Source organism: Agelaius phoeniceus, assembly GCF_051311805.1.
Source record: "Agelaius phoeniceus isolate bAgePho1 chromosome W unlocalized genomic scaffold, bAgePho1.hap1 SUPER_W_unloc_1, whole genome shotgun sequence".
In the NCBI taxonomy this organism is placed as follows: Eukaryota; Metazoa; Chordata; class Aves; order Passeriformes; family Icteridae; genus Agelaius; species Agelaius phoeniceus.
In genome coordinates this window covers 10,002,443-10,026,042 of record NW_027509866.1, presented here as the reverse complement: position 1 = coordinate 10,026,042, position 23,600 = coordinate 10,002,443, and the positions used below count along the sequence as shown (strand labels likewise).

The window sequence follows — 23,600 nt, the reverse complement described above, 5'->3', positions numbered from 1 at the left end:
AAAAGCAGGTTTGGACATCCTGCAGAATGGCTTTGTGGGGACGTGGCTGGAGATCAGCAGTGGCTGTGAGACACCTCAGGGGCAGGGAGAGAACAGTGATCTAAAGCCACTGCCATGCCATCCAAAAGGGCAGTGGAGGCAGGGGCACCTCAGAACATCTTGATGTCAACCATGTGAATGCCAGCTGGGAATGCAGCCACACTTGGAGAAACCTGAGCAGAAGGGGAGAGGTGGCAAATGTGTGACATGGGCTGACCCTCACCTCCTCCCTTTACTAGGTCACCCTTCCTCATCCTGGGCCAAGCTGCTTCATCAGTTTGTCTTTTCTGCCAGGTCCCAGTTAAATGCATGGCTAAATGTCTTGAAGCATGAATGGGGGCAAGGCTGGATGCTTGACCTGAGCACTGTGTTCTACTCTTTCCAGACTTCCTTGCTCTATTCCAGTGGTGGGGATATGAAGAAGGGGTCACTGGCACCACCTTTGATCCCCCCCATACGCAAGGCAGTGAGTCCCCCTGTGGGCAGCGCTGCAGGGTCTCTGCCAAGCTCTCCCCAGCTGGAATTCCAGGAGTCCCAGGAGATGAGGTAAGCCAAGGTGTCTGTTACTCCAGTGTGCTGTTCAGCTCTCTCTTCCCATCTCGTGTGGTTATTTTGCCCAGTCAGATATCCCATGTATTTAGGCAAGCCTCTGTGTATTCACCATTATGCCCATCTATGATGATCCAGCACAATGTCAAAGGCAACAGCAATGTCCCAAGAGCAGAGGTGGTGGTGGGGAAGAGGAGGCAGGGCTTCAAAGAACCTCCTGATGGGTCCTCTGCTGGACTTGGCTATTGTTTCACACAGAACTTGGTCAACTCTGTGTGACTCCAGCATCTGAAAGCTTAAGGACAATGAATCAGCTTTGCATCCTGTTGGTTTATGAGTTGCATTTCCTCCTTCATCAGAGTGACCATGCTAAGAAGTTTTGCCTCCTTTCATGGTACACCCATTCCCTCCCTTCTCTTTCTACCTCCTCACATGTTCTTTTGTCCTCCATTTTCTCCAGGCCAAGACCCAGCAGCATAAACAAAGAGAACTTTGAACATGCAGGTGGGTACAGGGCATGTCTGTCCTAAAATGACCATTGTAGTCTTGACTCAGAGGTGATATTTGGAAAGCCTGGTTAAAACCCATTGTTTTAAAAATTTCTTTAAATTCATTTCAATTCCTTGATGGGCTCACTGGACTCTCCCAGAGCCCAGTCCCTGGGGCTGTGCTCCAGTGGTGCAGTGAAAATTCCTCCAGTTTGAAGTGTTGAGTGGCAGGAGCTGGAGTGGTGCCTTGGGGCCCTGGAGATGCAGTGCAGGGCAAGGAAACATTCCTTTCCATCCTGCACATGCCTTTTATCTCCTGCAGCCTTTCTAGTGTCACAATTAGGGTAAAGAAAGCATTTATCATGAAATGAGAGATGTTCCCACTCCTTCCTCCTGCTTTTGAAGAAGAAAACCTTTCCTTGGGGCAGTTTCTGAGCCGAACCCTTTGAGATCTGAAGAGGATTCATGGACATTGCCTGGTTTTGCACTGGCAGAAATCTGGAAATTTCCTATGATAGAAAGTCCTTTTGAATTTTCCAATGAAGGAGAAGGTGGCTTCCAAATGGATGCAGCCTATGCAGGGTGTGAGTTTGTCATGCTGTGACAGCACAAGCCCACAGCCACCCATGGCAGGTTCACAGTGACAAATCTCTTCCCTGGCTCTCTCTGCCTGTGTCAGTGTTGCAGGCTGAGGCTGGGGCAGGAGATGCCTTCTGCCTTGTCCCTGTCCCTGCCTTGCCTGATCCCTGACAAGTGGAATTGTTCCAGACAAAATGCAGTCCCTGGTGCATCTGGGTCAGGCAATGCTTTCAAGTTGAAAGCCCCAATGACACTGTTGTTGTTCCTGTGTCATCTCTGGGTGTGTAATGATAGGAGAGATGAGACTTGGAGAAATAATTCTGCTGATGCAGAAAAAGGGATGAGATCCCCTGGTCCCTTTGGGGATCAGGGTTAGTTCTGCCAAATCCTGGCTGTGGCCCCTTTGGAATGACTCTTTACTCACTCATATGCAGCTGGAATGCTTAATGCTCAGTAAGTAAGGTGACATTTTTGCTGGATCAATTTTGAACTAGAAATGACCTCTCATTAAACCTTACCTGTCTCACTTTTATTACTGACCACAGCAGTGGTCAGGGTGAAGGAATCCAGGTTTAAGACACTCATCCTCCTTGGCTGCCATATGATTTTATTCTCTGTGCAGCCATGTAAAGAACTAGTTCTCTTAATTCTAACTGCTCTGTTGGAGAGTATTTCAAAATGACCTACCCTCTGCTATTTCCATTAGGAATATTTTGAATTGAAAGTATTAGCCAAGATCAGAAATGTTTTGAGGCAGGTCATGTTTATGTTGTGTTTGGGTGTCTCTGCTGAAAAGACAGCAGGGGATAATAAATGCCTGGAACAAGTAAGTAGAGCAAAAATGGAACTTTGGGATGAACACTTTGTTCCCTACAAAGCCAGGCTCACAGAATACTGGGCACATCTAATGGAGAAAGCAAAGCTTCTTTTGCATTTAAAACGTGGTGCCATTGTGTGTGTCCCAGCACTTCTTTTGTTGTAAAGAGTAATATAAAATCCCAAAAATGCAAAACCCAACCTGGAATTGAGTGGGACCTTTTGAAAACAATTACTTCCTTGCCAGTGTCAGACTCTAGAGAGCACAGTGAATTTCCAACTGTTTGGAAGGAAAGGGGTCCTGCAGTAGTGGGGAGGCAAGGGGCACCACATGAACTAGTAGAGCCCTTCTCTCTTGGCTTGCCAGCTCCATATTGTTCAGAGAAATTAAACTAATGCTCATTTCACGAAAAATAAAAAAAACAAGCAATCTTTTCAGTAACCAAAATATGCTTTGAATTCCTCACCCATTAGATGGGTTGATTGTAAAGGCATGAATTCAATTAACTCACTTCTTCTCTTGTACCTGAATGTCAGCTTCTTCTGAGCCTACAGCAAACACCCAGAGGAAGAAGGGAAAGAGCTCTTGGTGCAAGATAGGAGCTGGGATGGCTCTGTTCCCAAGGGAACTGGCTGACCTGTTGGGCTTGGAGCCTCCTGTGCCGCAGCCTGGCCTTGGGAATGGAGGTCTGGGCTCCTGGGCGGCTCAGGGGCCTGGGCCCAGGAGCCCCGGCAGAGGCCGCGGAGCCGCGCAGGCCCCAGGGCATTGCCAGGGAGGACAAGGACAGAGGGGAGGGGGGCGCTGGGCTGCTTGCTGGCAGCAGGAAGGGTCCTGTGGCAGCGCAGAGAGGCTGTGCACATTGCCAGGGAACAGCTGTGCCCTGCGTGTGCCCCTGCAAGGAGCTGTGCTGCTGCCCCTGGAGCTGCAGGGCTGCTGAGCTGTGGGGCAGGCAGAGGAGCAGGAGGGTGCAGGTGCAGCTGAGCCATTCCTGGAGAGCACAGGGCTCTGGGCTCCCTGCTGTCCCAGGGCAGCCCAGAGGCCAGGCTGTGCCTGTGCTAGCTCTGGGCAAGTGGCTCAGGGTTTTGCCCTGGCCTGCCTCAAGTGTCTGCCAGCAGGAGAATGTTTCCCTGTGCAGCTGTTTAGAAGTTTGCAGGAAATGTGTCCCATGAAATATGGAGCTTCAGATGCTTTAGATTGCATCGTCGCCTCTGTTATATTTTGTGTGTCCATTTTGCTGGCCTGACTGACAGCAGTGGTCCCAAGGAGGTTACCTTGGGATCTGTAGTTTCCCTGCCAATATCCCAAATGCTTTTACCTTCCAAGGCCCTCCTTTGAAAGAGCCACTAGTTAAGTCTCCTTTTTTTTATTATGCTGACCATTCTGCAGGGGCAAAAAGTCCTGATTTAAGACAATGCTTTTTTTCTACTGCGTTGCCACTTAATTTATCCTCTGTGAAGCTGTTGTATAGAATTGCAACTAGAAAATTATGACAGTGTTCACAGGGGACTCAGGTTGAGGGAAGAGACGAGGATTTGACTTCATATTTCAGAAGGCTTGATTTATTATTTCATGATATATATTACATTAAAACTATACTAAAAGAATAGAAGAAAAACTATACTAAAAGAATAGAAGAAAGGATTTCCTCAGAAGGATTTCCTCTGTGTCCGAGCCAGCTGACTGTGATTGGCCATTAATTAGAAACAACCAACATGGACCAATCACAGATCCACCTGTTGCATTCCACAGCAGCAGATAACCATTGTTTACATTTTGTTCCTGAGGCCTCTCAGCTTCTCAGGAGGAAAAATCCTAAGGAAAGGCTTTTTCATAAAAGATGTCTGTGACAGAAAATCAGCCTTTAGTCAGGCTGGTCTAAAAGTGGCCCAAGCTCATACAGTTTAGAATGAAAATCCTTGGGGAAAATGAAATATCTAGTGTCAAGAACACAGTTCACATTTGGGTAATATTCCTGCAATGCTCAGATTTTCTTTGAATGTCTTCTAAAATATTCCAACAAAAAGAAGACAATGTTGATCTAAGTGCATCCAGGTATTAGAACCTGGGGCTTCTTTCAGGAACCGGAAAGATGATGTTTACTAAAATCAGCGTGAAAAATGGCAGAAAAGAATCTCTGTCAAGAGCAATCTCTGTCTCTCTGCCCTTCTCTGTCAGACACAGAGGCTCTCCAGCCTGCAGGGGCTGAGGCCTTCATCATGCAGCAGGTTTCAGTCTGCTGGCCAACAGAGCCATGTCATGTCTGCTGCCAGTAGCCCTTCCCTTGGGAGAGGGTCCAGGCATTGTACCTTGCTGCTCTCAGTCACAATCTCTGTGTCTTGAGAGCTCTGCACTCTGGAACCTGTCTTGCCTCTTGCCCAGCATTGCATTTTTGGGGGCTTGAAGTCTGCCAGAGATTGACACAAAGCTTTGCTTCCATTCCCAGGCCACCCACTGAGCCAGGCCAAGGAGACAGATCATCCCACCAGTCCTGGTCTAACGAGGGACAGAGAGCTGAGGGATGGCTTTGGAAAGGTAAGGGATAAGGACAGGGATGAGCAGACTTCCTTTCCAGTGGCTGTTTGGTGCTTGGCCCAAAATGTCACTGAAAATCATCATCTGCCACTCTTGGGGGATGGGGATTTCCTTGGGAATATATTGGACAGCTACAGAACCATTGCTTGGCTATTTCCAGTGGTGCCAAGGTCCCTGGTTTGGAGATGGTGCTAAGGTCATGCCAGAAGCATTCTTTATGTGCAAAGGCTGTTTTAGAGAAGTTCTGAATGGCAGAGCAAGCTACACATCAGTGCACGTGGGCAAAGTGCACCCTCGAAAGCAGAGAAGCAAAGATTCTAATGTTGGGTGTAAGCAAGGCTGCAAAAGAAAATGGGAGAGGTTGATTTTTCCTGGTTACCTTTGTGGCTGTATCTCACAGCCCTCTCATTCTCAAGTTTTCTGCTCATTATCATCAGTGTTTCTGCAACTTGTTTTCACATGAATTCTCCTTTTGGTCTCCTGGTCTGAGAGACCAAGTCCTTCAGAGCCCTTCAGAACTGAGTCCTTCAGAAGCCAGGAAGTGAGAAACAGCTGCAATTCCTGGCCATGAGTGTTAAGCAACAGCTCATTAGCCCTCCTTGCTGGGTATTGCACATGGTTTTTATTCTCCTGCCATGGCCTGTAGGAACTGAACTGCATGCTCACTGGCCATGTCAGCTCTTCCTCTGTCTTGGAGCACTCCTATGACTTTGATGCTTCAAGCAGGGCTTCCTGACATAGATTGCAGTTGCAGCAGTGGAAGGTTGTGGCACTGAAGTGTTCCCCCTCACTGTGTGTAATTGCCAAGGTGAGGACAGGAGACATTCCTCTGAAACTATTGGAATGTGGCTGGAGCTGCATTGAAGCCTATGGCACTGTGTGGACTCTGTGCTCCTGATGAGATGTTGTGTGTGGTTTGTGTGTCTCTGCTTACAGTCTATGATGTATTTCCACTGCACCCAGATCCGTGCTGCTTTGTGCATGTTGGCTCAAAAGAACTTGGAGCAGAAGGACGCAGAGCTTTTCAAGAGAGAGATGAAGAATAGGAGACAAAGGAAAACATCCTTGCAGCCTATTCCTGAGACAGTCGAGCCTGGGGATGCAGCTGAAGCAAGTAAGTGGTGGCTACACTTGTGGTGGTCCTTTTTGACCACTTGCTTGCCCTTTGCACAGCGTTGCAATCAGACTGGGGAGTTGTTCTGCTTGCATCTGAGTGGAAGCTTGCTTGGGATTTAATTCTGTTTCTCAAAGGAAAATACAGAGGCATGAAGTGTCTTGCCCATGACCTCACTGAGTCAGTAACAGAATATCAGCTTCCTCCCTTGATCTCTAAAGTCTTTTAGAGTAGAAAACTCTGTCTTGCAAAGTACACTGGGGCTTAGACTCTCTCCTGGAGAGCAGCCTCCAGGGAAGGGGAGTCCAAAAGAATGCTTTTCAACCGGGGTGCAGCCTGGAAGAAACAAAATTCAGCTCCTTGTAATGAAGACACCAGAGATCCTTCTCCTGCCACTGCCTGCTGAGGAGCTGGTGCTGTAGAGCTGTGCTGAAGCCCCAGCCAGGGCTTCTGCTGTAGCCCCAGGAGGCAGCAGCGTTCCCGACTGAATCCCGGCTGAGGGGCTCTGCCTGCAGGGCTGTGAGCGCTGCCCGAGGGCGGCAGCGGGGCCCTGAGGAGGCAGCACTCAGCCCAACGCCAGCACCCAAGGTTATCTGCACTTTGCTTTGGCAACTGCCCCTGCCAGCCTCTGCAACAGGAGAACAAAGGCAAAGCAATGCTGGGTTTCATTGTTTCTTAGGGAAAGCATCACTGCAGTTTGGCTTTAAGCTAGAATAGGGTAGATTTAGATTAGACATAAGGGAGAATTTTTTTTATAATGAAGGGAATGAAAAGCTGGAAGGGTTTTCCCAGAGAAGCTGTTGTTGGTCCATCCTTGAAGGTGTTCAAGGCCATCTTACATGGGGCTCTGAGGAACCTGATCAGGATGAAGATGTCCCTGCTCACAGGAGTTGGACTAGATAGTGCTTAAAGGTGCCTTCCAACCCAAAATCTTCTAGGACTCTGTGCTCATTGTCCCATGTTAGTGTTATACTTGGTATAAAGTGGTATTTCATTGTTATACTTGAAGTTCTTTGGGATAACAAAGAGATGTTACGCAGCTCCAGCAAGTTTTCTGGCCCTTTCCATCATCGCCCTGTCCAGCACTCTCCCCTTACAAGCTCCTCTTTGGTCCCTGCAGCCTTTAGCCTACCACCTGTTGATGGCACAGCTTCTAGAGTGCAGAGAACACACCCTGGTGGTGCCTTGAAGAAGGAGGTCGTGAGGAAGCAGGACAACGTTCCCTTACTGCCCAATACACCCATCATCCATGGGGATGGCAGCTTCCCGCACAGCTCCTCAGGTAAGCCTGCTCCGTGGCAGCTTTTTCCACACGAGTTTGTCCTTGCACAAGGAGCACAAACTGCCTCCTGCCTCAGCCAGCACTGCTGGGATCTTGGCTCCATAGTCTGTCCTGAGAGTGAACAGCAAATCTACTTTTGAGTGACTCCAGCTTGGAAGTACTGGAGCAGTTGGTTCTTAGAGATCCATTGGAAAGTTGAGCTGAATAAAGTAGTGGTAAAGGCCTAATCTCTGGCTTTTGCCCATCCTGAGAGTCCAAACTACAGCACTGGTGCCAGGAGGCAGCTGGGACTGCAGGGATGAGCTGCAGGGCAGTCTGCCAGGCTGTGCTCACTGTGCTCCTATGAGAACCACCACGATCAGTTGTTCACTCACTATCTGGGCACCTGTGGCACTTGGGAGCTGGTGCTGCGGGGCAATTGTCAGCTTCAGCCTGGAGCTGGGCCCAGCTGGGGGAGGCTGGGAGCAAGCAAGGAGCCCCAGGAGCCAGACAGCAGGGAAGCCTCTGAGCCAGTGCCAGTTTGTAGCACACGGAGCCCTGGCTGGGAGATGGGGCTGAGGCCGCTCCATGGCGGGGCCTTGCCCGGGGCTGCAGCGCCCATGGCCGACCCTCTCCTCACAGTGACCTCGCAGACGGCCCCTGGTGCCAGGCGCCGAGAGGAGCTGCTCCGTGGGCTTGAGCAGAAGGACAGAGCCTCTTCAGACCCACAGCAGTCCTTGCAGGAGGCGCTCTCCATGCTGGGCAGCGATGACTGGTAAGAAAGGCCCTGTTCCCTCTGTGTCCCTCTCGGCGTTAAGGTCAGTCAGAAGCGTGTCTTGCTCGTGCCTCGGAGCCCCGAGAGCCCAGAGGGCCAAAGGGCACTGGTGAAACCCCTGCAGAGCAGGGAGAGGATGAAGATTGGAGAGCAGCCTTTTCTTGGCCTTGCTCTGCAGCAGTGCTGCAGCTGCAGCAGGTCCGTGCTGTTTCCTCGCTTTGCCTGCTGCTCCATGGAGCTGCAAAGGAAACCTTGAGGGAAGAGAGAAAGCTCTGGAAGGAGATGATTTGCTGGCTGAAGGCAGAAGCAGGATGGCAGAAGTTTTGAGTGTAGAGATTTGGGTGCCTTGGGCCACTGGCCCAGTGGGACTGAGTAAGATTCCTCTCTGCTCCCACTGCTGACAGCAATGGCAGGTGACAGGGTCTCCCAGTGACCTCCTGCATGGGAGTCCAAGAAGCAGCTCCAGGGAGTTCCTTTTTCTGAGAAATGGACTGAGTTGTGCTTTCAAGTCCCTCAGCCTGCCATTACTCCTGAAGGGCTCATGGCAGAAGAGAAGGAAAAAGAAAGAAAACCCTCTAGGAATCTTGCACTTTTGGAATTCAACTTTTTACCTCTCACTGCTTCATATGGACCTGAGATGTTTTGCCAATACTCCCAATGTGTCCCAAAATTATACACAGGCAGAAGGAGGTCCAGAGGTGATAACCCTACAAATTTTAGCTGATACTGGTTTTCTTTTTGATGTCTTTTTTTATCACTCCCTGGTGGATGCTTCATTCACACAGGGGTAAGGACTCTATTCACACCGGGATAAGCATGAAAAATCTGCCATGATGCATCTCCTTGTGGAATCACCTTTGTTTTGCCCTTTCACTTCTGCTTTCTCTTCCCCATTTCTCTTTGGTGCCCTGTGAGGTGCAGAGAGCTTCTGCAGGTGTGGGGGGTCTGGATGGCACTCAGGGGTGCCTGTGGGATCGGTCACCAGCCCTGGGCTGCAGCCCTGATGCCTCACAGACCTTCCTGTAGCTGAGGGCTTGCACAAAGCAAGTGCTCAGAGACAGAGTTGTTTGCACCTTTTAAATAACTTGTTGCTGTTGTGGGGGTTGTTTTAGGTAGGGGGTTTTGGGAAAAGCCAGAGTTTGCCCAGAGTTTGCCCAGGGGTGGAATCTCCTGGGTCATCCTGCTGCTTTTTTGGGGAATGTGTGAGGTGGAGTGGAGGGGGTGACAGAGAGGCTGAGATTGTAGAGTGGAAACTCAGCTCCAGAGTGGCAGTGCAGACTCTCCCTGCTGAATGCCTGCTGGGGCTGACAAAGAAGGAAAATACCCCAATAACAGCCCGGTGGCCTCAGGGACAGGTACAGGGAGGTGACAAGAAACAGCAGCATGGCCCGGTCTCACAGCTTCTAGGAAGCAGTGACAGAGGGGCCTCATGTGCCAGAGATTTCAGAAAGGCTGTCTTCTTAAATGGCCACTCTGAAACCCCTCTCTTTGCCTCTTGGGTTTGTGAATGCTTTTGACAGCCACAGCATCCTGGGGCAACGCGTTCCAGGATTTCAATAAGCACTCCTTGAAAAGCACCTCCCATTGTTCAACTGAGCTGCCAGCCTGGTCATTTCAGAGGGTGCTGCCTTGGTGGAGAGAAAAATCAATCTTCTGCCTTTCAGGGAGCTGAAGGAGAAGGGACTCTTCACCATCAAACACCTGGCTGGGTCCCATTCAGAGGTCCTGCTTTGTAGACTTCGTGACATTTGCTTGGCAGTTACCAGCGAGGTGAGAACATTGTTCTGAATTGTCCTCCATACTTCATACATGGTGTGTAGAGTAGGTATGTGCTTGCTCATCTCCATGTGTGCTCAAGGTCTGCCTTCATTTCTGGTTTTAGACCTGATATTTCTAATGTCTGTCAGCTATCTGTAGGATCCGTGGGTACATGCAGCTGTATCTACTGGCAGGTCAGGTATCTGACACTCATCTTTGATTGTGGTGCCTTTATAATGCAATGTGCAAAGGCAGAAACTGAGACACTAATGACGTTATTTTCCAGAGTCCCAATCTCTGCCTAAGCCATAATTCAACACTGCAAATTATTCTGTAGACCAGAGCCTGTGTTTTCTGTTTCCTGGCTGAGTGCTTCAGCTGCTGGTGTTGCTTTTTTGAACAGGAGCACCTGACTCTTTAATCTTTATGACTTGTGCCTTTATGATCTGAAAGCAGCTCTTGCTTTAATTTTCTAGTAAAAGGGCCTAAAATCAAAGCTGTGGACATTTTAGAAGGGTTAAGTAGAACACTTTGGTCAAATTTTTTTTAGGCCTGCAGTAAGCAGGTCTGAGGCCAGAAATTGGTGCCAGAGTAAGTGCCTTTCTGTGCTTGTGCTCTCCTGCTCTTCTTGTACTTGTATGTTCCTCTGGACACAGTGGGATGTGTTGTCATTTCCTGGGACTTCTGTTGAAGGTAACTGGTTTTCTTTTCAAGGTGATTCTTATACTTCCCCTCATGACTTCCCCAGGTGACCAACCTCCGTTCCAAGGTGTCCTACTCTGCCATTGTCACTCTGGGAGAGCTCTTTGTGACCTTGAAGAAGGACATGGACTCTGAGGTGGATGAGGTTGCTCGGGTCCTTCTCCAGATGGTGTCCAACTCGCCAGAATTTGTGCAGAAAGCAGCCAGTCAGACCCTGGGGATCATGGTGGAGAATGTGACTCCTGCACGAGCAATGGCTGCTCTCATGGACATGGGAGTCAAGTAGGTTCTTCTTCTTTTAGTGATGTTCTTCACCTTCGTATGCGTGGGAGGGAGAAGGGATGAGACAGAGAATGGGAATGGTGGGAGGGAAGGGTCCTGTATCCTGCATCTTCTGTGGACTCAGTGACTTGATTCTCCGACCACCCTCACTTCTTTCCTCTTGTCACCTATTTCTGCCCTCCTGCAGCCTATTATTAGTTCTCAGAATCACAGAACTGTAGAATATGGGGAGTTGGAAGGGGCCCATCAGGACCATCAAGTCCAGCTCCTGGCCTTGCACAGAACAGCCCAAGGGTCACACCAAGTGCCTGAGATTGTTGTCCAAATGCTTCTTCAACCCTGTCACCACTGTGACCACTGCCCTGGGGAGCCTGTTCCAGTGCCCAACCACCCTCTGGGTGAAAAACCCTTTTTCCTGATATCCAAACTAAAGCTCCTCTGACTCAGCTTCCTGCTGCTTCCTGGAGTTCTCCCAGTCCGTCAGATTTTCCTAGATATGGTGACTGGTGGGGAAGGGAAAGTGCCTGCAAGGGCCAAGGATAGAGCCTTGTGCTTTTGTGGGAAGAGGGACAATTGCAATTGCAGCTGTGAGCAGTGTTTGGTATTTCACAGCACTAACCACAGAGGCCCTGGGGAAAACCACCTATCCTCATGATGCCATTAACTTGAGAAATGAGGAGGGTCCTTGCTGGGGCATGGAGCACATGGGGGACAATCTGCTGGGTGTGGCACAGCCTGCACAGCAGGGGCAGCTCCTGCCAAAGGAGTCTTGTATGACTGTCCTGGCCTTAGAGCTCTACTTTCCATTCAAACTGATGTTTCGTGTTAGCCTTGAGATGATGAATCACTCTAAAGGCACCTTCACAGGCTGAGTGCCATGGGACAGTTGAAGCAAATGCTGCCTTAAATGTTGGTGCTGGGCCTGATAGTTCCCAAGAGACACTCTCTAGAACAGGACAACCTGGCTAAACTGCCTGCCACCCTTTCCCCAGCTTTGGAATAGGGAAAAACATTCAGATGGATCCATTGCCAAGCCTCACAGAAGAAACAGGTTGCATTGCTGGATATTCTGCAACTTCACAGCCCACAATGTGTTTTCCCTGCATTTGTTGTTTTCCAAAGTTCTGCAGATTTGGGGATAAATGGGTGGAAAGAGCCTCAATCCTGCTGCAGCTCTGTGTACTGGGTGCCCTCTGATGGGTCAGCATCAATTGTCCTTAATTTCTAAATTATTCATATGTCACCTATTTCTTTAATCTTTCTCAGAATAAATACTGAGAAAGAAATTGAGTATCAGACCGTGCAGGGAGGCTGAATTCCTCCCTCTTCCGTGCAGGCAGGCCTTGTGTACCATGCTAACTTTGTGTTTACCTGAGGACAGAACCTTCTGCAGGTGTCTGAAGGTGCAGGGAGAGCCCAGGCTCCTTCCCCCAGCAAGGGCAGGGAGCAGGCTCTGGCCAAGGCCTGTGCTGCTGCTGCTCCTGGTCCCTGTGGCCCAGGGTTTGCTCTCTCCTCCCCAGCAGCCGCCACGCCCCGGTGCGGAAGCGTGCGGCCGAACTCCTCCTGTCCCTGATGCAGAGAATTGGAGCCACCAAGCTCGCAGGCACAGCCAGGGCTGAGAGGCTGGCACACGTGGCAGGGAAGCTTGCTCAGGACTGTCACAAGGACACAAGGTAATGATCTTCATTTCACCTCCTAAAACAGCAAAACCGTTTTGTGTCTGGCTATAAAGGTGAAACCACACAAGAGTGGAAACTAAAGGGAATATGAAGTTTCCTCATGGTGTGAATAATGGAATATGCTGAGTTGGAAGGGACCCTGATGGGGTCAAGTCCAGCTCCTGGCCATGTGCAATGACCCCAAGAGTCACTCCATGTGCTTGAGAGCATTGTCCAAACACTTCTTGAGCTCTGTCAGCCTTGGCACTGTGACCACTGCTCTGGGTTGCCTGGGCAAATGGCTGTACTGGGAAACCTGAGGTTGGCCAGCAAAAAGGAGCATTGCCAACTTTTTCCTGTGGCTTGAAGGATTCTTTACTGAGATCAAAAGAGCTCAGGTCAGCCAGTCCAACAGTTTTGTTTGGCCTTAGGTGCACAACACAAAGCCAAAGTGTTGGCTAATGTTCATCACTGAAGGATCCCAAACATCCATTTCTCATTAACTTCAGACTTTCCTATAAATATTTCAGAGGTCTTCAGCCAACATATTCAGTCTTTCTAAACCTGTTCTGCAGATTTCTAGAATGCTGTTATCTGTGGCTCAGTGAACTCCACATTTCTTCTTGAAGAAAACTGTGGCAAAATCAACCCAAACCACCAAAATCCCCTTCCTTTGATGATGAAATTCCCATGAATAGCTGCCAAGAACACCAGAGCAACTAGCTGCCCCTGTGCAAACACATAGTATAGAATAATCAATAGGATGCATGAGGTGTTTTGTTCTGGCTTCCCTGCCAGTTAAAGAAAGGCAAATTATTGTGCAATGGCAGCAAGACACTGCTAATAGGCTCTGACAACAAAGCAGATGTGTTTTGCTTGTTCCCTGAGATCCTTTGATGCCACAGAAGCACACCCACAGTTTCAGAGTGAAATGGTATTTTTCTGTTGCCCCACATTCTCCTCTTGCCTCTTGTGTTCAGCTGACAGCACTGTGCAGTGTCAAGTGAGGTAAATCTCCCTCTTTGCTGAGCAGGAAATGCCTTCTTGTGCAAGGATTGCACCTGATGAGTTTAAGGTATCAGCCTTTTCTGTTAACACTCTTCCTGTGTTTGTTCACTTTTCTTTTGTTTCCTTTCTTCCTTCATGCCTTCCTGCCTTCCTTTTTGCCTCCTTCCTTCCTTTCTTCTGTCCTTCCTTCCTTCCTTAGGCATTATGGACAGGAGATGGTGAAGATGTTGCTCAATCATCAACAATTTAAAAAGCTTTTGGAACAATCTCTTTCCACCCGTGACCTGGAAGATATTCTGACAAGAATTAAGAAGAAAGTAAGTGCTTGGCAGGAGAAATGTCTCCTTTGTGCAAGTATTGCCACTGCTAATATGAGATCAAACATACCCAATCTGTCTTTAGCTCATTCCTCTTCTGCTGAATCATTTTGCTGCTGGGAATGAGCTGTTAATCCTCAGCCTGTTCATCTGCAGATCACAAAGGAATTGATATTATTAGGGAAAAAGTGGGGTTTTGAATATTTTCAATATCAGTCACAAAGAGGAAAGGGGAAGAGGAGAAAATGGGTTTACATTTAAGCGTAAGCCTCCACCATGCTCTCCCTACTCTGCCCCTGTAAAGGAATTAAGTGAGAATTGTGCTTCTGAACATAACAGAGTCTTTGCAAAGGACACTGGAAATAGTAGTACGAAGAAAATTTGCAAATACACAAAAGATGTCCAAGTCAATCCTAGTTACTTCAATTACTGTCTGTCTTTTGGGAATGCTGCCCTGCTGTCAAGCCCTGTGGAGCTGGAAGAAGCTTGGTGAATTCAGCAGCATCCAGTGGAAAATCCTTTGTTTGTTTGAGGGGATTTTTCTATCAACATTAAAGAAGGGAGCCTGCCTTTGTGCAGGCACAGGGAGAGTGACTGTTGAACCAAATCTACTTCCAACACAATGGGCCAACCCCCAAAAAGTCCAGTTTGTTCTGCTGCTTCCTTCACAAACACTCATTGCCTGCCAGTTTGCATTATTTCCATTTATGCTCAAGACTAAGGAATTTGGGATTTTATATTGCTGCTCAGTCTGGTAGCACCCATAACCTGCCTTGGGCTACTGAAAACAAAGAGTTGGCATCACTGAATCTCTGGTCTGTTTCCATCTGTAAGTTAGGAAATGTTTCCCTAAGCCTTGGTAGCAGTGATCCTGGTTCTAATTTGTGTTTTCAACAGGGAATTTCCAATTTTATACTCCAAAGATTGATGGGGTTTCTCTATGTCTTTGTAGGGGATGGCAAACCAGAAGGCTGAAGGCCCATCTGTCAAGGAACCGGTGAAGGAGAGGAACGGTGGCCCAAAGAAGCCCCAGGCCACGTTGTCTTCTAGCAAACGGTACTGAGCACTTTTGTTAGATGAGACAAAGCACATGACAAGCTTTACATGTCTCTTCCTCAGGAAAAACTTTCTGGCAGAGATGACCAGTGCCACAGATTGTTTCCTTTCCCTACAAATGCTCTAGGATAAAAAATGTCTACTTCTGCATTGTGCTGAACACAACTTCTCTGGAGGGGTTTCCACAAAAATGGAGAGACAAAAAGACACCCATTGATTGCAGCTGAGATGATGCAGTGCAGTGGCAAGGGCAGTGTTGTGGAGGCTGGGAGAGGGCCAAGTTTCTGCTGCCTGACTTGGGACAAGTAAATTCAAACAGGGCTTTGTTTTCATCTGAGTGGAGTCTTTTTCAGATGGGTGTTTTGATGAGAAATCTCAGTCTGGAAGCAAGATGCCATTCCACAAAGATGCAGTTCTCATCCATGTGGTTTGGCCTGGCTGAATCATGGTTTTCTTACACTCAAACAGTATCAAGTTTGAGTAGTAAGGAGCAAGGCAATTCCTGAACAACTTCAGTCAACAGGTGTCTCAATGTGGACTTTTTGTCTTGATATTCCTGTCCTTCATGTAATTTGCTTGATGGACAGCATGTTTGGTTTATTTCCCCCTGTGCTGCAATCAGCATTTAAGACAGGAATTGCTCCTTGCTGTCTCTTTCATGGCAGTTGCAGAGCTGCTTGTACCTCTTCTCCTCTGATAACAGAATTTAGCTCTGTCCTGCTCAGCAGTGGCAGGAAAGTGACCACATGCCTCAGTAGCACAGCTAGCATCTTCCCGTGCTCATGGAAGAGACAGGTTGATCAGGAGAATTGTTCCCAGTGGGTTTGTTAACCTGTGCATCTAGGCTCTAGGGAAGCAAATGAAATGTGAGTGGAGTGTAGTTCTGGGATGTCTGGCTTCCATTTTTATCTCTCTTACTGATTTTCTGAATCCTTCAAATATAGCCCTGTTTATTGGTTCAGATGCATCTGAGCTACTTTTCCAGATTGTCATGCCTGGTGTAGAGACACTTCTCCAGAGTGATGAGTCTCCTTATTCTAAGACACACATGTCCCTTATGAGGAAGCATTTAGACTTGGAAGCAGTGTCTCTCTTTCTCCACAAAGCAATGTGACCTGTGTGCCCTGGCAGCCATCTGAAGATAGATCAGATGCATCTCATCCTTGGTTTTCCTCAGTGAGCTCTGGCAAGAACGTTACTTGCAGATTGTCTCCGGTAATCATTGTCATGAGGTCCACATTGTTCTTCAGACCCTCATGACTTTCCAGCTTGAAATCACATAATAGGAAAGCTGCTCAAGATGTTTTGCTCACAATTAACTGAAGGTATTGTCTGTGGCTGCAGCTCTCTCCATAGAGAGCAGCAGGCACAACTTTCCCAGGCATTGTCCTGGGGAAGGCTGTGAGAAGATCAGAGAAAAGAATCAGAAACAATTCTTATCTGCCCTTGCTGCGCCTGTTGTTGTGAACATGTGGAATGTGTTATAGAGATTTGTTTACTAAAGGGTAATTTCTTAATTGGCTACTGGTGATGGTGTTTTGGATTCAATTGACTAATCTGGTCTGTCTGTGTCTGACTGTCTGTAAGGGTGATGAGTTTCTGTATAGTATAGTATAGTATAGTATAGTATAGTATAGTATAGTATAGTGTAATAAAGTGATTGATCAGCCCTCTGGAATCATGGAGTCAATGCTAATTATTTCCACGACGGGGATGCCATGCTACAATAATTATCACCAACAGGTCCTCATTTGGTTTTATTTTCCAGGGTGAAATCTCCCTCTGATGGACACCTCCTACACCGTGCAAAAGCCCAGGTCACGTCACCTCCAGCTGTGGAAGAAACGGAGCTGCTTCAGAAGCTTTACCATCTCCTGGAAGCCAAGGGGTTTCAGACAAGGATGGAAGGAGTGGAACTCCTCCAAGACCTGTGCAAAACCAGCCCCCAGCTCATCTCCACCAACATTGTCCAAGTACGTAGGGTATCTTCACTGCTCCTTTCCTTTAGCTCCTTTCCTAAGCCTGTAGCAGTAAAGTTAATTCAGTGTGTCTTGGCACTCCGTCCTGGCTGTTTGGGACACGCTGGTCCCTCTTACCCAGACAAATGTAATTCAGGTCCAGGCTTCAGGACAAGTTATTTCAGTCCAGCTGTATTTGCCTGGCAGGTGCCTATTGATGCTGTTTATCAGATGATGGCAGAATTTTCTGCTGGTGTAATTGCTGTTGTCTCCTACTCCCAGTTGGGTTAAGTGAAGGAAATCCAGCCCCTGAAAGCAAGGCAATTGTTCTCTAGACCAAAAATGGGTTTGCATAGGGAAGAGAAGTATCAGGCTGGGTTGGTTTAAACCCATTTGGTTTTTCAAAAACAACACTTCTATATACTCCATCTTGTCTTACACAGGCACAACTCTGGCTACTCATTTCCATCCTTGTTCCTATTCCTCTTGGTAAAGACAGTGCTCACCCTTCTTGGGGGGTCTTTTTTTCTCTTTGGAAAAGGATGGAAACAGCTAAGGACTCATCTCTGCCTTCTCCTCCCAGTAGCTGCTTTTTCCCTTTTTCCAGGAAAAGGTGCCTGATAATGTGGCTGTCAAGGGACTGAACCTGCTCTAATGAGAGCTGTACAGCACATTCCATTTCAGAAGTCCACCTGTTACTTAGAGAAATGGTCTGGATCCTGGAAGAGTTGACCAGAGCCCTGCACTTCTCCAGACACTGGCTCTGAGACAAACAAAATAAAACTTAGATCTCCTCCAGCCATGGTTTTGGCAAAATCATAACTGCCCTCAGTACTTGAGGCAACTGTATAGAAAACCAGGCATTGTAAACATCTGCTTCCATTCAAAGCAAAGGTACTCTTTAGCATTAATAAATGGAATTGATTTAATGATTTAGAGATGGAGAGAAATACCATAGGGGCTACTCTGTCCCCAGCCCAATCTCTTAAAAACAGAAGAAAATCTTTCAACCAGCATGAGGTTGCGCCACTATTCCAGTGAGTGGCCCACAGGAAAACAGTGAAATTGTGCAAGCGAGTGCTGACCTGACAGAAAGGATCACTTTCATCTTTGACATTGCTGACTGCGACAGCCACTCTTCAGACAAGGACATTTGAATCCAGCTTTCATGTTGCTTGTTCTCTTCACAGATTTTTGATTATTTTATCCTGAGAATATCTGACAGCCACAAGAAAGTGAAGCAGAGGGCGCTGGATGTGCTGGCTGAAATCACAGGAGTCCTGAAAGATGCCTTGAACCCAGTGATCATTGGTTTGGTGGAAGGAATAACAAAGAACCTGAACTCAAAGGATCCCAGGGTTCGTGGGGCAGCTGTGAAAGCACTGGAAGAATCCATTGCTCATTTGGGTAAGGCTGAGCCCTGGCAGGGACTCTCCTCAACTGCTTCTCTGTCTCTCCTGCACAAGAGAGCGCTGAGTGCCTTGACAGCTGCTCTTGTCTGTGGAACACTCCAGCTGACACCCACCAGAAGCTGTGCAGCTGCAGTCCTTATGCACCATCCCCAACAGGCTGGAGTGTGCAGCATCATTTCCCAACAGTCCCAGGAGCCCTTGGCTCTGTGCTGCTTGTCTGAAGAGCAAGTCCTGGGCTACAGCTTTGCTACAGTTCAGAGGCAAAGGGGGTTTTGGAGTGTGCTTGGGCCCTCTCTGACTTCCCAAATGAACAGCTTTGCTGTTGGCATGAAGGGACACATCAGAGCTTCTGCAGAGCAGCCACCTGGGAGGCTCTACATTAGAGGCATCAGCTGCCTATTTTCCACTTTTCTTCTTTGTCTTCCATGTTCAAAGGGGAACTTATGATTCACCAAGTTCATTTCTTTAGAACAAACAGGTATAAACCCAGCTGTCAATGATGCCTTGTTCCACATGTTGTTTTGCATGGGGCAAGATGGCCACAGCAATTAACTACATAGGCAAGGGCTGCTCTAAATTCCTCTGCCACACAGATTTATGTCAGCTCTGAGAATGCTCACTGGGGAAATATGCCTGAAAAAAGGAGTGTTGAAGAGGCAGGTCTTCAAGAGGAGTTTCCACTTTCTCCTCCCCAGCTGCTCTGTAAACTCAGGAACTGCCTGACTCAGTGCCTTTCTGTGACCCAAGTATGGGCTTCTTCCTTTTTGCTCTGGGATGCAAAACCTTTTCACTGCTTCCATGTGACTGAACTCTTGAGGTCCCTGATGTGAAATGTTTTAACATAGCTCCTGCTACAGCAGACAAGTTTGGATTTACAAATGTGAAAGGAGAGCTTTTCTTTTGGAATTTTAAACCCTGCCAAGCAGGCTGGAAGGAAAGAAGAAAAGGATTCAAAAATCCACAGAAATGTACTTTATTTTATAAAATGGGGTTGGCCCTGCCCTTTCCCTCCTCACTGTCCTTTCTCCTATGACCTGAGAAAAGTGAGCAGAACCATGTGTTTCCCTTGTAGATCAAGTGTCACTGCTGAAAGAGTTCAGCTACCAATGGAATCACCTGAGTGGCCAAGCTCTGCTGGATGTCACCGAGTGTATCACAGGTATGGCCTCCCCTTCTGAGCCAAGAGCTCTGCCCAGGGAGTATTTGCAGGGAATGCCTGTGAACAGACAGCAGAGCAGCTCCTCCACATCAGGAGGTGCTGAGCTTGTCCCTGCTGCCCAATAGCCCAGGCAGGTGGATTTGGCAGGATTTCCCTGGCTGCTGCAGAGCTGGGCAGATCTGAGATGGGGGCAGCGCTCGGCCTCGGGGCTGAGCTCTCACTGGGGCATCTCAGAACCACCTCCAGCAAAGGGAGGGGCTGAAAATACCCCAGCTGGTTCCTCTCTGGGAAGCTCAGGGACATTTGTGATCTTTGAGGGGAAATGGTGGCAAATGCTGTTTCAGGGCATCAGTTTGTTCTGTCCTCACAAAATTCTTGTTTTTCTGTTGGAAAGTTTTGAGGCTGAACCATGCAGAGCCTGGGGGTCACAGCTCAGGTCAAAACTCAACAGAGTCATCAGAGGCAGGGGTTTAGTGCAAGGCAGCCTCTGGGGCACAGGGACAGAAGCAGAGGGCTGAGGCTCCCTGCCTGTGCTGTCCAAGTGGCCTTGGACTGAGCCTTTCAGGGTGTGCAAACAGTGTCTGCCTGTGCCAGCGCTGTCCAAAAGCTACAAATGCAGCTGATAATTGATTCCTCAGAGGAGCTTGCTATGTCAGCAAGAGACAAGGAATGGAAAAAGGATAATCTCAATATATAGTAGAGAGGAGAATTGATCACCCTGCTTTACCTGGGGCTAAATCCACTGCTAATTATGCCAACATCTTTAAATGCAAGGTTTAATACACTTTGTGTCTCCATTAGGAATCTCAAAAGGGCATGTTCAGTGACTGGGAATGTCAAAGGCCCTTTAAAGAGCATTTGAATAAAGTAGATCTCCAGCAATAGGGAATTTAGTTTAGCAGTTCTTTTGATCTCTTTTTCAAATAAAGGAATTAACCATAAATTAGGATTACTTTAGAAAGAGCAGATGTTGTCTCTGAGATTTAGTAGAAACAGACAGCTGTTCCTCACGTTCAGTAGTCACCGATGTCTTTAACTGCATTTAAACTCAAATTAATTCCCATTTTAAAATGGGTACCATAACCCTTTCCTGCTTAGCAAAATTGGTTTTGGGTACTTGCAGGAACTCTTTCAATGTTGATGACTGGTGGTGGATTAACAGCATCGAGAAAATGAAGTCTCTTCCACCACAGAATATTAAATGGCTGCTAGATAACATTTTGTCTGATCAGAAAATAAGAATGGTCTCCAGAGCCATTCAGGTTTTGGTCTCTCAGCCAAATCTGCCATGCAAGAAGCCTGTTGGTAGTAAATTTTTGTCTGTGTTTGATATAGTTCAGTTCAAAAAATGGGCAGAGAGCACATTTCAGAGACAATATGAGAAATCATTCGTGTTTTGGTTGCATTTCAGTCCCCTGTGTAGCATTTTTCTTTCTCTATGCCCCTATTTCAGTGGACATTAAAAGAAAAAATGCCATTAACATTGGGAGGGGAAAGTGGCAATAAAATGTGGAGATGCTCAAATGCCACAGCAATGGGATCTGGGTAATTCTCTAAGACACCCTGAGGTTTGAAACAGCTGTTTCTTGGAAGCCCCAAAAGCATTCTGCCAAAGACACCAGCTGGTCACTGATGTTTCTAATCCAGCTGTCACGGAGCAGCCATCTCTGGTGGGCTGGAGTTTTGAGGTGTGTTCTAATCCTGCCCTTTGCTGTGTGCCACTGAGCACAGGGAAGAGCCAGATTAGACATTTGGAACTTGACATCAAAGTTACAAAAATGGAATCATCCCTTTATTAGAAATCTCTCCATTTCCTCTCTATGGTGCATTTCCAAATCTTCAGTGTGGATTTAGACAAGTTCTTAATGGAAATAAAAGGCAGTTGGACGTTTCATTCATTGTTTATGCAGAAAGAGATTGTGAAATAATTTAATAAATGTGCAAAGTCTGCCACAGGGACAAGGCTCTGGTTGGAGCAATTAGTCCTGAGGGGTTGGTGGTTCTGTTTCCAGGATGATCAGCTGCTTTGCCCGTTTCTGGATCAAGGGGCTCTGTGTGCTGTTTTGCTGACCTTGGCCAGAGAAGCTTGCCAGAAGCAAAAGCAGAGGTAGATCCTTGTTTGCATTGAGGTTGTGGCTAAGGAGCTGTGTCTCTGTCCCGGCAGTGCTTGTGCAGTGGGTCCATGCCAGGAGCCCTGCAGTCGTCCAGCGCGACGCCCTGCCCGTGCTCTGGTCCTTCCTGGAGAACAAGGCGCTGCCCGTGCGGAGCGCCAGTGTCCGCACCGTGGCCACCAAGCTCGCCTCTGCCCTCTACAAGGTGATGGGCACCCAGCTGAAGAAATGTGCTGCCAGCAAGCCTGCACACGTGCAGGAAAACCTCTCCAAAATGCTGGGCTGGTGAGGGCGAGATGTTATCCAGAAGGCTGAGGAAGCGCTGAGTTGGACACCTCCGGATTTGCCTTTTTAGCTGTGCCAAAAAAGATGAAATCCAAAGGAAGGGTTTGCATCTGCCCCCGCTCTCTCCATTGCCCTTCCTGGTCATGGCATGGGGGGCCTGAAGCAGCTCCAGATGGAGGACAAGGTGAAGGGAATCATGGCTCAGCCTCACACAGAGGTGAGGGGGGAGCTGGGCCAGTCTCTGTTGGGAGGAAGGGTCTTGTGGCAGCGCAGAGAGGCTGTGCACATTGCCAGGGAACAGCTGTGCCCTGCATGTGCCCCTGCAAGGAGCTGTGCTGCTGCCCCTGGAGCTGCAGGGCTGCTGAGCTGTGGGGCAGGCAGAGGAGCCGGAGGGTGCAGGTGCAGCTGAGCCATTCCTGGAGAGCACAGGGCTCTGGGCTCCCTGCTGTCCCAGGGCAGCCCAGAGGCCAGGATGTGCCTGTGCTAGCTCTGGGCAAGTGGCTCAGGGTTTTGCCCTGGCCTGCCTCAAGTGTCTGCCAGCAGGAGCATGTTTCCCTGTGCAGCTGTTTAGAAGTTGGCAGGAAATGTGTCCCATGAAATATGGAGCTTCTGATGCTTTAGGTTTGCATGGTGGCCGCTGCTAAGTTTGTGTCTCCATTTTGCAGATCTGGCTGGTTACAGTCTTACCGAGAAGTTTTCTCCAGACACTTCCGATGTTCCCTCACCCACAAAGTCCTTGCCTCCCGTCCAGAAGAGCTCTCTTTCCTCCAAGCTCAGGAAGAAGCTGCTGCCTGCATGAAGAGTGTTTGAAGAATAGGATTGATGCCTTAGGCTTCATAGTTACAGCTGTACATATGTTCTGATCTTTAGATGTAGTTTTCAATTAATGTGTTTTGATTGTATCTTTAAAATTTTTGACATATTTTTAACTATATATATTTTTGATGATGAAAAAAGTAAATAAACAAATAAAACTTAAATAAACCAAGAGGAGAATGTGAGACCAGGACCTGCTAGCCTAGGGATTATGGGAGTGCAGCTCACTCAATGTGCCAGTGTCTCACCACATCCTTTCCTCATTGGGCCTCTCCTCTTCCTCTTTGGCCATGTTTTCTTTGTGTCATTTGTGCTGCTCTTTGTTACTTGGCATTACAATGGGGCCACCATTGACCTGTTTGGGGACAATGGATCCAAAAGATCCTGTCTAGTCAAAGGTTTTCTACCTAGGTGTGTTCTGTGCTCACCAAAGGCCTGAGCAAAGAAACAAAGAGAAGTGTGCCCAAATCCTAAAGCTTTGCTCCTTTGCAACCTCCCACAGATCTGGCTCACAGGTGTCTTCAATCACAATTTCATAGGTAAGAAGAGGTCATGTATTTCACTGGGAAATGATGCACTGCTTTAGAAAAGTCACCTGTATGTATATTTACCTGGGACAGCAGTCCAGCTGTGTTGTTTGCACCTTGTTTGCAGAAGGATGAGTGCACTGGAAGGCCAATAACAAGTGACAAGGGTTCCTCCAATCTGTACTGCAGCCTGGCTGCCATTCAGCCCAGAGCTAGGGCATCATTTGTTCCCATGGACCAGTGCTTGCCAGTGTAATGAATTCCTGCACAGCTGGAAGAAGCAATTCTGGATTCAGCTCCAGCTCTTGGTGGGCTGCATGATCATTGACAATGCTGCCCTTCCAGAGATTATTCTGCAGTTTCCTTTCATAATCATTTGAAGTATTAAATTTCACAT

General features: G+C 48.0%; 1 protein-coding gene across 1 annotated transcript; it reads left to right on the top strand.

The window, feature by feature from the left end:
* The first annotated feature begins 5,946 nt into the window (after positions 1-5,946).
* Positions 5,947-21,864, top strand: LOC143692502 (TOG array regulator of axonemal microtubules protein 2-like). Its single transcript, XM_077172736.1, has 12 exons — positions 5,947-6,118; positions 7,239-7,400; positions 8,022-8,154; positions 9,819-9,924; positions 10,661-10,896; positions 12,417-12,569; positions 13,762-13,879; positions 14,832-14,935; positions 16,704-16,908; positions 18,084-18,300; positions 19,378-19,464; positions 21,665-21,864. Exons 1-12 carry the CDS (start codon positions 5,947-5,949, stop codon positions 21,862-21,864), a joined length of 1,893 nt encoding a protein of 630 aa, XP_077028851.1.
* The last annotated feature ends 1,736 nt before the right edge of the window (positions 21,865-23,600 follow it).